The 14,435-nt window shown below is 39.4% G+C and overlaps 1 protein-coding gene across 2 annotated transcripts; it reads left to right on the forward strand.

The window, feature by feature from the left end:
- Window positions 1-1,076: 1,076 nt before the first annotated feature.
- On the forward strand, window positions 1,077-10,098 carry mybl2a (v-myb avian myeloblastosis viral oncogene homolog-like 2a). Of its 2 annotated transcripts, none has more exons than XM_063463906.1 (12): window positions 1,077-1,274; window positions 4,465-4,567; window positions 4,801-4,872; window positions 4,971-5,063; window positions 5,179-5,399; window positions 5,486-5,606; window positions 5,837-5,890; window positions 6,025-6,263; window positions 6,453-7,155; window positions 7,377-7,619; window positions 7,803-8,003; window positions 8,122-10,098. In XM_063463906.1, exons 2-12 carry the CDS (start codon window positions 4,466-4,468, stop codon window positions 8,713-8,715), a joined length of 2,643 nt encoding a protein of 880 aa, XP_063319976.1. In that variant the 5' UTR covers window positions 1,077-1,274; window position 4,465; the 3' UTR covers window positions 8,716-10,098. The 2 variants fall into 2 exon arrangements, with proteins under 2 accessions (XP_063319976.1, XP_063319977.1); XM_063463907.1 differs by lacking the exon at window positions 1,077-1,274 and adding an exon at window positions 1,664-1,766.
- The last annotated feature ends 4,337 nt before the right edge of the window (window positions 10,099-14,435 follow it).

The raw sequence follows: 14,435 nt of genomic DNA on the forward strand, positions 1-14,435 counted from the left end.
TCTTCGGATAGGCTACCTCTGGTAAGCAAAATATCTGAACTGTTGGTGGATAGGGCTTCTGTGGTTCTCCCAGATCTGCCTGGCTGTCTGGGGTAAACATATTGTGGACAGCCAAAGCCAAAGGTTTAGAATTTGGTCATGTTTACTTTGAGCATCTACCTTTGTAAAAGCACATACTTGATAAAAATAAGGAAAAAGCTTAACATGAATTTGTGGAGCACTTGTATGCTTCCTGTGGAAACTGGTGTATAAACAAATAAGAACTGGTAATACAGTAAAACATGGTTGCATGATATGTATTCATAGGACAGGCTGATTCTGGTTCTGCTTGTGGTTTGAAAGGGAGTTCTTCCTTCCCTCTGTCACCAGGTGGTTGCTCGTAGAGGGTCATGTGATTGTTAAGGGTTTTAAAAAATAAATATATATATTGTAGAGTCTTTACCTTACAAAATAAAACTGAATTGAATTGAATAAGAGATTTTAAGATTTTTGACAGTCATATAATACAACGCCATGACATAAACAAAACAATTATTCCCATAAACAGGGGACTTAAACTATTGCCATAGACAGGGTATTTACATGGATCTTAAAATGAAATTAATTTAATAATGGATGAAGTTAATCTCTTATTATTTTGACACTATCTTTTGATAACAACGTGTGTTATATACATTTACATAAATGGCAATGGTAATCATCAAAATGTTATTATAACTTTAAAAGGAGGCTTTCTTATCTTAAAATGTCCATTTTTAGCCAGCACAAGTAGTATTTGCCATTTTAAAGACATTACAGGCAGAACTTTATTGAAACAGCTGCATAACAATTAGCCTACCAAGTGTTAGTGCCCCACTAATGGTTTTATGAGGAAGTTATTACGTTAGAATATATTCAGTCGTACATTAATGTTTTGACGTGGGCTTTTTATTTTCTTAAAGTCTTTTTTTTACAAATGTTAAAGGCAAAGTCATGCATGCAATGTAACAAGCCTGTCTTTTGAGCAGCCGTTAGCAGCAGCTCACATGGGTCGTTTCCGGGAAATGTGTGTAGCAGCTCTGCAGCAGTGGTGCTCTTGAACAGACCTCTAGCATTTAGTCCCGGCTAAATTTCAACTGATAAAACGCCAGCAGCTCCCTGTTATTGTCTGTAGATAACCAATACAAACCGCATTAAGCATATATTACATGGAAACAATGATTTATTATGGTTGCTAATTTCGGGTCTTCATCGGGACCGGGGGACTGAAGGGACAGAGGAGTTATATCGCGCGGGTAAGTGTGAGAAATGTGCATGTGTGTGTATATTCTTGGTGTCTTTAAAATATAAACAAACACGTAATATATGGGTATATGATGCTTTGCGTTAGCTGGAAATGTTTCACAAAAGAATATTTTATTTGTCGTTACATTTATCACGCAGTTGCAGAGCTTGTTTGTGTTTATGGCAGTGAGTGAACTGTGATTTCCTCCCCTGCCGTCAAGTTATGAGCTGGAAGGGCTGAACGCGACTGTTTTCCAGAAGCACTTACACAATGTTAGATTTATTTAAACATGTCCGCGTTATCTCTGCTTTCGTGTCGGCTAAATGTGCCTGTTACGACTTCCACTCCTGATGAAAGCGTTGCAGTGGGCAGGCTTGTTTTTATCCCGCACAAGCGCCGCTAGAGGCGCTCTACTTGCTAAATTAACAGCTAACGTTTTCTCAAGTGTGCTCAGTGGATCTGCTATCAGAGAGTTAGCTTGAAGTTGCAACCAAGTTTAAATGTAAGTTCTGCAGCTTTGCGTTATATTTTTGTTCGATCAATTGCAATAACTTTGTTTCGAGAGTTGCACAATGTACTGTTGTAGATATATAAGGTAACAATTTGTTTTCACGGCGATTTAATTGTTGGGTTGGCAGAAGCTAATGTTAGCTACTTAGCTGTGGGAAGTTGTTAGCTCTTAGCTGAATAGCATGCATGCTTGTTTAACTGGTTGCTGGAGAGCAGGTGAAATACAGCAGTTAGATCTGTGATAATGTGCTCATATTTTGTTATAGTATAATTGAGCAATTGTACATATTAGTGCTATTTCTTCAATTTGTAAACTCTGTAACATATTGTATTATTTAAATAGTGTAGTCTGTTACTGTTACTGTCTTGGAGCAGCTGTAATCCAGATAATTTCCTTAGAGAGAGGGTAGAATTAACACTCAAAAATCAACCTTGAGTAATTATTTATTGACTGGTAATGTGTGTTATATTTGAAATGTACTCAGTAAATGAAAGAAATTCATTCAAACCCATTTACACTGTAGTTATTATTAGATATCCCAATGGTGACTGCTTAGGTTAAGAGCATTACAGACGACTATATTGTGTTACTTACTTTTTTCTTTAATTAATTTTGACATTAAGTTTACTTCTGTATCAAACAGTTGCTCTCTTTAAATTGCAAAATATCACTGATGGGTTGCTTGCTTTAGAGACAGATAATGAAATTTCCAGGGCACTTTTTTGGGTACACCTTGCTAGTCCTGGTTTAGACCCCCTTTTTTCCTCGGCTGCCTTAATTCCTTCTGGCACAAATTCAACAAGATGCTGGAAACATTCCTCAGAGATTTTGGTTTATATTGAATTGGTAGCACAAAGTACCACACAGTTGGTGCAGATTTGTCTGCTGCACATCGATGAGGTTCCCATTCCACCACATTCAAAAGGTTGTCTGTTGGATTGATGTCTGGAAATTGTGGAGGCCATTTGATTTCAATGCACTTCAGTTTAATTTATATAGCCCTAAATCACAACAACAGTTGCCTCAAGGAACTTTATATTATTAGGTCAAGACCATACAATAATACAGAAGAAACGAAGAAAACGGCAACAATCATGTGACCCTCTATGAGCTAGCACTTTGGTGACATTGGGAAAGAAAAACTCCTTTTTAAGAGGAAAAAAGAAAACAAGAAAACAGTTTGAGATGATTTGAGCTTTTTGGTCATCTTTATGAAAGCAGCCATCAGAAGATGGGTAGACTGCGTTCATGGTCAGCAGAACTACAGAGGTAGGCTGTGGCATTTAAATAGTTCTCAGTTGGTACTAATGCCTCTTTTCCACTAGTACCTACTCAGCTTGACTTGACCTGGTTTTTAGGGTTTTCCATTAGGTGGTACTATCTGGTACCAGGTATTTTATTAGTACCTGCTCGGCTGGGGTTCCAAATGAGCTGAGTCGATCTGAAAATGTAACAGCAACTGACTGCATGCCAATGATTGGTCAGTCAGTGGTGTCGCGACTTTTTCACAAAAATCAGAGTCGCCATTTTTAAAAGCCATACACCAAGCAGCAGATATAGCATTGTCTCGATGTCCTCCATTATTGCATTGTGTTTGTGTTGTGTACAAACAACGTCATGGGACTTTCGGTGACATTACTGCAACGACCCGTAGCACATTGAAGTGGTACTCAATTGTAATTGAAATCAACCTTAACTGAGTGAAGTCAAGTAGGTAGAGAAAAAGGCTTAGGTAATACAAAGCAGGAAGCATCATTTCATGTGAACACTTTATTCTGACCATAATTTTTGAATGCTGCAACATTGTCCCAATTTTCTGTTGTCCAGTTTTGGCCTCGGTTTTCTGTTCTTAGCTCTCAGGAGTGGCACCTCATGTGGTGTTCTGCTGCCTTAGCCCATCTGCTTCAGGGTTTGATATGCTTTGCATTCCCAGTTGTAGCAAGTGCTTGAGTTAATGTTGCCTTCCTATCAGCTTGAAACCGTTTGGCTATTCTACTCGAACCTCTAGTATCAACAAGGCATTTTTGCCCTAAGAACAATTGCTCACTGGATATTTTCTCTGTTTTTAACCATAGTTATTAGACAGCTCTTTAGCTGACGCGACTTAAATATGTATGTTGAAAAAGATTTTGCTGTTAATTTGCTCTGTAGTTTATTTTCTTTAATAATTTTGACACATCATATGTGATTTTTAAAGTTCAAATAACAAGTATGCCAACACTTGCATACTTCATTCTTAGTGCCTTCATTTTTAATATCAGTTACCTTTACAATAGATTTTGGTATTGACTTGCAAAAATGTAGATCTCAGTTGATACTGGATCTTTAGGGATTAACATAAATTCAGATATCTATATATGAATTCATATTCTCTATTTACATACATATTTACATGGAGTATTTCAGAGATATATTGAAAATAGCAATGAAGTCATTGTTTGTTAATTTACCCTTAAGATCACAGTCTGCTCAACTGTGATATGTACTCTGCTGCATGTGCTGCAGACAGTACTGAGTGTGTTGTAAACGATGGCTCTGTAGGTATTTGTTTGGGTTTAATGTCAACCATGTCATAGTCAGTGTTCATTGCTGAGACGTCTGAGCTCTCTCTTGTGTGTCTTTGCACTTGGGAAATTTAAATAAAGTAAAATATTTGTATTTGAATTATTGGTTATCTTTGTGTTTGCAGCATGGACGATGAGGGAGATGATAGTCTATGCTTTGACACTGACTCAGATTTAGTAGAAAATAAGGACGGTACCAGGTGTCAAGTCAAATGGACTCAGGAAGAGGTAAGTTGAAAGAAGTCTCAGGACAACTTTTTCTCTTCCTACAGCATCTTGATTTTCACATAATTTATTCAGTTACTGTTACTAATGTCATATTGTTGGTTGTTTTTTGGCTCATATTAATTAACTATAAATTTATTGAAACTACCTGGCTAACTCAGTATCTGTAAATGTCTTTGTAATGTGTTGATGATAACCCATGTACTGTGTTTGGACTTATTTTCTCTGACATTTAGGATGAAAATCTCAAAATTCTGGTCTGCAACATTGGAAAAAAAGATTGGAAAACTATTGCTAGTTTTTTACCAGTAAGTTTTGGCACATGCAGACATCGTTCAAGAATAAGATGAATAACAGCAGTGAATTCTGAGTTAATACAGCGTGACATGTCTTGTTTCTTGTACAGGGGCGAACAGAATACCAGTGTATGCACCGCTGGCGAAAACATGTGGATCCTGACTTAATTAAAGGCTTCTGGTCCAAAGAGGAAGATGAAAAGGTGGGAAAATGAAAAACATTGAACATCAGATGTACACTTTTTGGTTTTAGTTTGGATATTTTTCTATTTTTGTTATTTAAATTCTGTTTTTACTTTTGTATTTTTCTCTGGATAGATAGTAGAGCTTGTGGCCAAATATGGCACCAAGCACTGGACTCTAATTTCAAAGCATCTAAAGGGTCGATTGGGGAAGCAGTGCCGTGATCGCTGGCACAATCACCTCGACCCAATGATCAGTAAGAGCTGCTGGACTGATGAAGAGGATCTCATCATCTATAAAGCCCACTCCATTCTGGGAAACCGGTGGGCTGAGATTTCCAGGCTGCTCCCAGGAAGGTGGGCCAGTTAGCTGGCAATGACTGAATTTTTAAAATATGATTAGCAATCAAAATGCAATTTATTTATTTATTTTTTTCTGGCAGGTCTGACAATTCTGTGAAGAATCATTGGAATTCGACCATCAAACGTAAAGCAGAGCTGGGCTTCTTTAGAGATGCTGCTCAAAGCGTTTCCATTGATATTCAGCAATTTGTGGATGGAGAGGTACAGTGCTTATTGGATGTAGTTCATACTTTTTAAGGCTTCATTTTCAGTTACAACTGATCAGATATACCAGTATGTTAGATGGATTTGATACTGGGACATAGCCAGCTCAAACAATTCAAAGCTGCTTGTTTTAAATGTCACTAAACTACCATTTTTCCTGCAGTTTTAAGTTACAGTAAACCTTTGATATTGTTAATTGTGAATTAATATTACATGATGTGTTACAGGTGGATTTCAAATGTGACGTTGTTTTAGATGCCGAACCAGTAACTCCTGAAGTGGTGAGCTTGCTATGGCTGTATTTCTGAAGAAAAGATTTAGGAATTCATAAATTCCTAAATCTTTCAGGATTTCACACAAGCTATTCTCATCCGACAAGTTTGGTTTACCTATTGTGCGTTTTGCTCTGCTGCAGCTCAGGCCTGAGAAGTCAATGCAGGACAAGGAGCACCATAAAGCCAAGCAGAAGACTGCTGCTCCACCTCCACAGAGGTCTACATTAAAGAGAGAGTCTTCCTCCCCCAGTAATTCTTTGCTCCCCAGCTCAAAATCCAGTCCCAGCTCTGGCACCGCACCACCAGCCGTGAAGGTGGACCAAAAAAAGTTTGCTGATGCAGCACTAAGGATGATTGCTGAGGACATGCTGCCCCTCAGGTGAGTTCTTCTGCTGATAGTTGAGATAGTGTTGGTTTGTGATCCACTGAAGGAGGTTTGGTAATCCTTAAGTCAATGCAATTTTCTTGTCACTCTGTGGTTATGTTGAAAACTTTGTAAAAGCTTTTATATATTGAATTAATATTTACTGTATATCGTTAAATGTATGATTCACTTTATTCCGCACAGCTTTGTTGAAGGGGCTGGCTTCAGGTCTTTCATGAGTACGATCAGCCCTGAGTACAACAAGCTATCCCAGCGCGCAGTGGCCCTGCAGCTTTATGACGAGGTGGAACGAGCCATCAAGCCTCAGCTCATCCGTGATCTTAAATCCTGCCTTGCCACAATGAAAGATGGTGAAAGTGCCATTCATGTCACCGTTGATCTCTGGGCAGGGGCTCAAACCCTGCCAGTAGAGGATCCCATTGTTGTTGTCCAGCTTCACTTTATCAGTGATTCCTGGCAGCTCCGCCGTCCTATTGTGGCCTTCCGTCATGTCAGCCACAAAAACCTCAGCATTTGTGTGTCCAGGGAGCTCGAAGGTGTGCTGCTGAGCTACGGGATCTTTCCTCGCAGCATCGGCTACATCCTTGCCAACCAGGCCAAAGAAGCCCTAGCTACAAACAACTTGTTCTGCGACTACAAGATTATGTGCACGTCCAATAGAGGAGAACCGGATGGAGATGAAGTGCTGGCATTTCTGTCAGACCAAATGTCTGAAGCAGAGTCCCCTTTTTCCGAGCTGCAGATGGGGACAAGGACTACATGTGCTGCCAGGACACTGCAGATAGTGATTAGGGATGCCTTAAGAAATTCAAGAGTAGTAGAGAACCTGCTCTCACAGGTCCACAATGTGGTGGCTTTCTTCAAGAGCAGCCCCTACTGGAGTGAGGTATGAGACTAAAGGATTTAAATGTTATTTCCAAGGTATTTACAGCTGGGTTTCAATATCTTCATTTTCATTGCGAGGGAGGAAAAACAGAATTTAAGAGATGTTTCCTCTTGCTTACATTATTTAGTGTAATGTGGCAAATGTTTTACAGAAAAGATGCAGACCTGAGCTCTTTTAACAAGATTATTTTTGCCTTTTTTCTCTTTTTTCTTTTAATTTAGGTTTTGATGAAGGAGTACAATGTGTCTTTGTGCCCTTCCTCTAGCAACTGTCGTTGGAACTCCATGATGCTATCATTACGGCGAATGGTCCAGGAGTCTGTCTGGAGCTCCATCATGACTCTCCTGGCCCAGGCACGCATAGAGGCTAGTGACACAGCCAGCGCCCCACCGCTGGTTATGGTTAAGAGGGAACAAGTGATTGACATTCTAGGTCTTCTTGAGCCCTTTGAGGAGGCTATGCAGGTAACAGAGCAAGTTAATAAAAACCTGATGTGTGCAGTAATTACACCAGGCATCTTCAACATTTATAATGAAATTTCCAAATCTACATGTGTAACCTTTTGTTCAGTAATCCCATAATCAGGCTAAGAAGAAATGTGAACAGGGTCTTTAATAGAAGACATATTTGTGTCTTTTCTATCGTAGGTCCTGCAGGGAAATGGTGTGACTATGTCTCTCATCATACCGTCCCTCATTGGACTTGATAAAACCTTGGAGAATTGTGTCACCAACTACACCCACTTCTGCAAGGCGCTGCGCACAGGCCTCTACACACACTTCCAGCCAGTGATTCACCAGAAGGACATGATACTAGCTGCTGTGCTGGATCCTAGGATCAAACTGCAGGTACCAAATTAGGCCAGAAGCATAGCAGACTTCTGTTGATTTATATTTAATTAAAGATGAGTGTTGAGTAGATAAAGGAAAAAAATGTGTCTACATTTAAAACAACCTTTTTTTGCAGCCATTTTCTGATGACAACCAGGATGAACAGAATGATTTCCTAACGCCTCCGTCAAAATCTGAGGCTCGCAGCATTGTTGAGTCCACATTAGAAAACATGGAAGCCTCAACTTTTCCAACTGTTGAGGCAGAGAAAGATCAGACAGGCAGTGGGCTGGAGCACGATGTGAAAGAAGAAAGCCAGACAGATGCCGTGATGGACACTTGTGCTGGCAGTTCAGACAACAACTGTCCTGAATTCAGTGAAAACGACCTCAAGAGGAAGTCCATCTTCAACTTCCTTCAGCCGCCTGCAAAGACTCTAAAGATGTCAGAGTTTGACGTGTACCTGTCTGAACCACTGTGGGAAAGCAGCTCCACTCTTCAGTACTGGAAATGTGCTTCTCGATTCCCGAAGCTCCAAGGCCTCGCCAAGAAGCTGCTGGCGGTACCCGCCACATCTGGAGGTTTTGACCGTTTCAGTCCGATGGCTGCGTGCATTGTGAAAGCAAAAAGGAACCGCCTGCCACCTCACACCACAGAGAGACTGCTACTATACAAAAACTCTGTAAAAGTGAAGACTGTTAAAAAGCCCAGTCGGGCTGCTAAACACTGATGGATAACAGCTGAGTGTGGCAGAGCTTTCACAGCAATAAACAGAAACTCTGCCTCTACTTTTAAAAACTGTGCCATACGCTAAGAAGGAGGGTGAACTGCTAATATATTGTAGCAAATGAATCACCTGACTCTTTGTTCCTAGAATGCATTTGCTGGACTGCATTAAAAAAACAAAACAACAAGTCCTGTGTTACAGCTGGTTTCATCAGTTTGTTAAAGTGACGCGTTCTGGTCAATGATCCTCACAGCTTCATACCTGCAGCAGCGATAGAAATGCACACTGTCTCTGCGTGCTGTACGGTGCTGCTCAGAGTTGTACTTTGTCCCTTCCACACATGATTCAAGTCAGAGCTCTCTACTGAACTGGGAAATGGCAAATTAGAAATGGAGTCGGTGAATGAATGGTATCTGATTCACTTCAAACCAAAATGAGTTCAGCTTGTATCGTTCTTTTGCAGAATTTCATGTTTTCTGACTGCAATTTTGGTTAAGACAGTAATAAAATGTCAAATCAGAGGTTGAATGCTTATTTATTTCCACTATGGACTGATAAATGAGATATTTGCTGCCAACTTGATGGAACAGTAGATCTTTATATTGAATTTGGCTATTCAGTCCCTCCAGCAAAAGTCATTTATATTTTATAGTCAAATGAGAAATCCACTGTACATTTCTTTCATGCAGTACAGTTTTTTTCCCTTCATTCTAATGTGAAATACAACAGTGTCAGCATCTTTTCAGCTTTTTATCAGACTTGTCTTTCACCATTTTCAAATAGCCTAATCAATATTTCATGTACTTTCATAGATGCTGTTATTTTCCTCAAAACCTTAGATTTTTAAAAAGAAAACATTTTGCTTGGATAAACTATAATGTCTGATGGAAGTTGATGGAAAAGCTTAGTTTAGTTTGGCTTTGTCAGGTAGGCTGATGTTGGCATTGAATGACAGCTACCTGATTTTACTGTGTTAAAGACCGATAATGTGTTGAAAATTAACACCAGTGTTATGAGTGCTTTGATCTCCTCTGAGAAGCATTCAAAAAAGTTTTTGTTTGCATTAAACATTGGAGTATGTATCAGCTGTGTTATCAAGAAACTGAGATATCTGCTAGAAACTGGAACTGATATTAAAGACAGTTTGCGACTGAAGAAAACTGTGAGAACATTTTTTAACCCTTTAATTGATTCATCTTCAGTTGAAACTGCGTCAAATCTGCTGCCAATGAGTAATTTAAATGCATTCTATTTTAGTGTTATTATTCATTTACATTTTATTGCATCATTGTTGTGCATTTTACTTGTTTTAGTTGCATTCTAGTCTGTAAAGCAAGTTGTGCAGCATGGCCTGTTGGAAATGTGCTCGATCAATAAACTTGACCTTGACCATGTGTGGAGGGAGCCAGAAACATGCTGCTGTTTGCGCATATTTAATAATCGGCTCTGCAGAGGAGCTAAAGAAGAGTCCAGCATGTTGCTCTGACTGTGTAACTCATAAAGGTACAGTAACGGCAACATTGCCTAGTGACTGATCAGGCCAGTAACATTTCTGTTTCTCATATAAACCATCTCAGTGACTTCAGCAGAGATATTTCTTTAGTCAGGGTAAATACACGGATTAGCTACCGAACATGTGCTTTTCCTCAACGGCCAACTGCGATTTACTGAAAATGTGTTTACTTTAAAAAATGAAATATGTATTTGGCCACAGTAACTAAAGGTTCGCTAACTAAAAACTAACTAAAATGTAGCTTTAAAAATAGCTGAAAACAGCCTTTTTTAATAACCTCACTCCACTTCCTGCCACTGTACAAAAATGAAGCCAAAATTCCCTTTTTATGGGGACTGCCATCACTTTGTATTTTTGAAGCCAGTGTGTGCGTAGTAGCGAATAAAAGCAGATCAAAAGTACTCAAATACAACCACTTGTACACATCAAAAGAAAAACTCAGTTCACATCAATTTTATTTGTGCCAATTTTAAACCTTTATTATATTATAATATATAATATAATATTGCAAGGTAACATCCCTACAATAATGCAGAGAAAACCCAACAATCCGAAGATCCCCTACGAGCAAGCACTTGGCGACAGTGGGAAGGAAAAACTCCCTTTTAACGGGAAGAAACCTTCAGTAGAACCAGGCTCAGTGAGGGGCGGCCATCTACCTCGACCGGTTGGGGTGACGAAATGCATGTCACTTTCTCACACATGCAGAGATGTCCTTATTGTCTTACATTTATGATGTTACAGCAAATACAGCCACTCCTGGGTTACGGATGTAATATACCCTCAGGATGGGCGGGTATTTAATTTCTTTTCTAATATTGTCCCTTAGTGTGAGAACTGGTAGGAGGGTTATTTTAGATGTGTTTGGGTTTGGCTGAAGGCCGGCGCTTGATTGTTTTTGCACCAGGATTGTATACTCTACGTAGAGTTGACTGGGAATTAAGTACAGGTGGATGGGGATGAAGCCTTTCTTCTTCTGCCTTGGGAGTAACAGTGGACTTGAGGTTGCGTGAGCTCCTAGACTCAGACTGCTTGTTTGAGTTGTCTACAGTTTTAGACCGGGCCCTAGTGGAAATAAGAGGTAGCAGGCCATGCACTGCTCTTAGCTTACTGTCATATGTGGTAAGCTTGTTACCCATTTTGCCCTTAAGGTCTCTGATTTCTTTCTGTTGTTCTTTCAGCTCATTGTCGTCTTTGGATGGAAAGTATTCCACATTACTCCGGTCAAATCTCCCCTTTTTACAGGCTATTTTTTCATCCCCATCCTTTCTTTGCTGCTCTGGGGAGGCTTTTTTCTCGACTTGCACAGTGTGGCCGAGCGTGTCATGAAGTCCCTTCAGCTGTTGCAGCAGATCGTCATTTTCTTTTTTCTGTACTGCATTCTTTTGTCGTTGAATGCCAATGTCAGTTTCCAGTTCTTCTATTACTTGCTCAAGCTTAAATACTGTGTGGTTGGACTTTGTCAGAGCTTTCTCAACCTCTTCTTTGTCCTCCACAGTTTGTGTCAACTTTGACGTCACTGCGAAGAGGTTGTCATTTGCAGAGCTAAGCTGTTTCTCATGTTCTGTCTTTAGTTCTGCCTGCTGCCTTTTGATAATGTCCAGCTCAGTCTTTACAGCATTATAGCTGGTCTTAGCACTGGTAAGGTCTACGTTTGTCTCTTGGAGTTCTTGGGCCTTTTCTTTGATTTTATTCTGAAGTGTCTTTATAGTGTCTCTAGCTGTATAGAGTTCCTTCTCAATGCAGAACTTTGTCTCAGAAAGGAGCACTTTATCAGACCTAAGATTTTCAATTCTCTTTATCTCCAGTTCCAGATCGTTTTCTGCTTTGCTAAGAGCAGTTTTCAGACGGGCTATCTTATTTTCTTGGGTTGAAATTTTCTTCCCAGATTCCTGCGTCTCCTTTTCAAATTGAACTATTTGCTTAGTTTTAACCATAAGACATTTTTCCAGGCGGTCTATAGTAAAACCTTGCCTTGCCAGCTCCTTTATCTGACTTTCAGATTCCAGGACTTTGGCTTTTAACTCTTTCCTCAATGTTATATTGTTACATTGCTTCTCCCTAAGACGTGCTTTCAGTTCATCATTTTTCTTTGTCAGTTTGTTTTTCTCATCTATTGCCCAGCGCTTTCCCGCTTTGTACTCCTCATTTTGTCTTTGACACTTTTTAAGTTCAGCCTGTAGTTTCTCTTTTTCTTCTTCCACACTTTTAACTTTCTGTTGACGGCAGTACACCTCCCCAGGTAGTGTAAGAAGCTCGTCTATCCTTCTTTCGAGGAAGTCATTATGATGAATGCACTTCTCATGGTTCTGAATCTCAGTTTGAAGCAGCTCATGTTGTTTCTGCAGTTCTTTAACTTTTTCATTTTTTTCCTCAGTCGTCTTGCTTAGCTTCATCTTGAGTTCTTGTTTTTCCTGCTCATTTTTGATTTTAAGGACAACCAGAGATTCCACCTCCTTTTCTTTCTTGTCCCGCATCATTTTTTCAGTGGCACATTTATTTTCAAGGTGTTTGATTGCCTTACGAAGAGCCCGAATTTTTGCCTCATATTTGTTTGTGAGATCTACATTCTGTGACTCTGCGGACCTTAGCTGGGATTTGGTTTCCAGCAAAACGTTTTCCATTTTTTCCATCTTTTCATCTTTGGATTCCTTTGTCATCTTAGCAACCAGTTCCTGTTCTTCTTTCAAAGATGCCTCAAGAGTTGAAATCCTACAATTCTTTTCATGGATTTCCTCAAGCTGAAGTTTTTCAGCTTGTTTGTACTTTTCTATTTCATTTCTGAGCACCTGCATTTCTTTGGACTCCTCTTTCATCTTTGCAACCACTTCCTGTTCTTCTTTCAAAGATGCCTCAAGACTTGAAATCCTACAATTCTTTTCATGGATTTCCTCAAGCTGAAGTTTTTCAGCTTGTTTGTACTTTTCTATTTCATTTCTGAGCACCTGCATTTCTTTGGACTCCTCTTTCATCTTTGCAACCACTTCCTGCTCTTTTTTCAAAGATGCCTCAAGACTTGAAATCCTACAATTCTTTTCATGGATTTTCTCAAGCTGAAGTTTTTCAGCTTGTTTGTACTTTTCTATCTCATTTCTGAGCATCTGCATATCAAAGTAGCTTAGGGAACTCATTTTGAAATTAATGTATTTAGTTTCGTTTATATGACGTACTATTCTGCGTTTGAAAAGTGTTTGCAAGGGAAACTGAAACCGTAGCTAGTTCAGCACTATCGCAATCTATGGCTTCAAGGTATGTACTTGGTGGGTATTTAAGGACTCTTGACTCCGCCCCCAGAACTGTCTTCAAAGGAGTTCGAGTGACGTTATCGCCGAACGTCCTGACGTTCAAAGGACGGTCTATTATGGTGTCATTTTGTACCAGAGTGGGTTAAATTTGATATTGTGTCTTTGCAAGTTTGATCAGCTTGCATTGCGATTGATTTTAGCAGACTTTAGCGATCCTTCTACTTGGCCTGTCTTTAAGTTATCTGTCGTTTCCCACCGTATCCCGCCCCGATCGATCCATTTATGTACGAGCCCATCCGCCCCGGATCCGTTCATCGGGCTCATCGCTGCTGTTGTAGTCACTTGTCCCGAGCTAACAACAGCTGTTGAACTGACTATTAAGCTAACATTATGCCCGCTAATGTTAGGTTCACGTGTCCTGAAAGTCACACTTTTTCTGTGCTAAACAGCTGAATTAAATTCTTACACCGTATGAGAGGTTACCAGCGTCAAAACATTAGCAATAGGTGACAACAACCAGTGCTGGAGGATTTATTTACTTATTTATTTAGACCCGCAATACAAAGACAACTAATACTGGCGAACATCACAAAAGGTACAAGTACTTATTCTGCAGAAAAACGTTCACCATTTGTCTTTAAGAGTATATGAATTCATATGACTACTGCTTATGTTGAAGATTAAGCTCAGTTTTAATATTTCATGTTATTCTATAATGATCATAGCGTATGCAGAGACGAGGCATATTTGTCCATTTTAATATTCAGCTGAGCGTGAATGGAATGTCAGAATGGTGTTTGACAGTATATATGTATCCTATTATAATGAACATAGTGTATTTATGTGTGATTCAAAGATAAGATTAGATATTTAAAATAAATTAATAACAAACAAAAATCTAGCAGGTTGAGCACTGTGTGAGCCAGGAAACATTCAAGCAGATGAAAAATATATTAAATAAAAAT

The sequence above is a fragment of the Pelmatolapia mariae genome, linkage group LG20 (genome assembly GCF_036321145.2).
Source record: "Pelmatolapia mariae isolate MD_Pm_ZW linkage group LG20, Pm_UMD_F_2, whole genome shotgun sequence".
Taxonomy (NCBI): Eukaryota; Metazoa; Chordata; class Actinopteri; order Cichliformes; family Cichlidae; genus Pelmatolapia; species Pelmatolapia mariae.

What these genes read in the sequence shown, in the direction of transcription:
- mybl2a (XM_063463906.1), top strand. Translation starts at nt 4,466, where the DNA reads ATGGACGATGAGGGAGATGATAGTCTATGCTTTGACACTGACTCAGAT. An exon ending in CTATTGCTAGTTTTTTACCA is followed by an intron (nt 4,873 to 4,970) that starts GTAAGTTTTGGC and finishes TTTCTTGTACAG; the next exon opens with GGGCGAACAGAATACCAGTG. An exon ending in GCAGCCCCTACTGGAGTGAG is followed by an intron (nt 7,156 to 7,376) that starts GTATGAGACTAA and finishes CTTTTAATTTAG; the next exon opens with GTTTTGATGAAGGAGTACAA.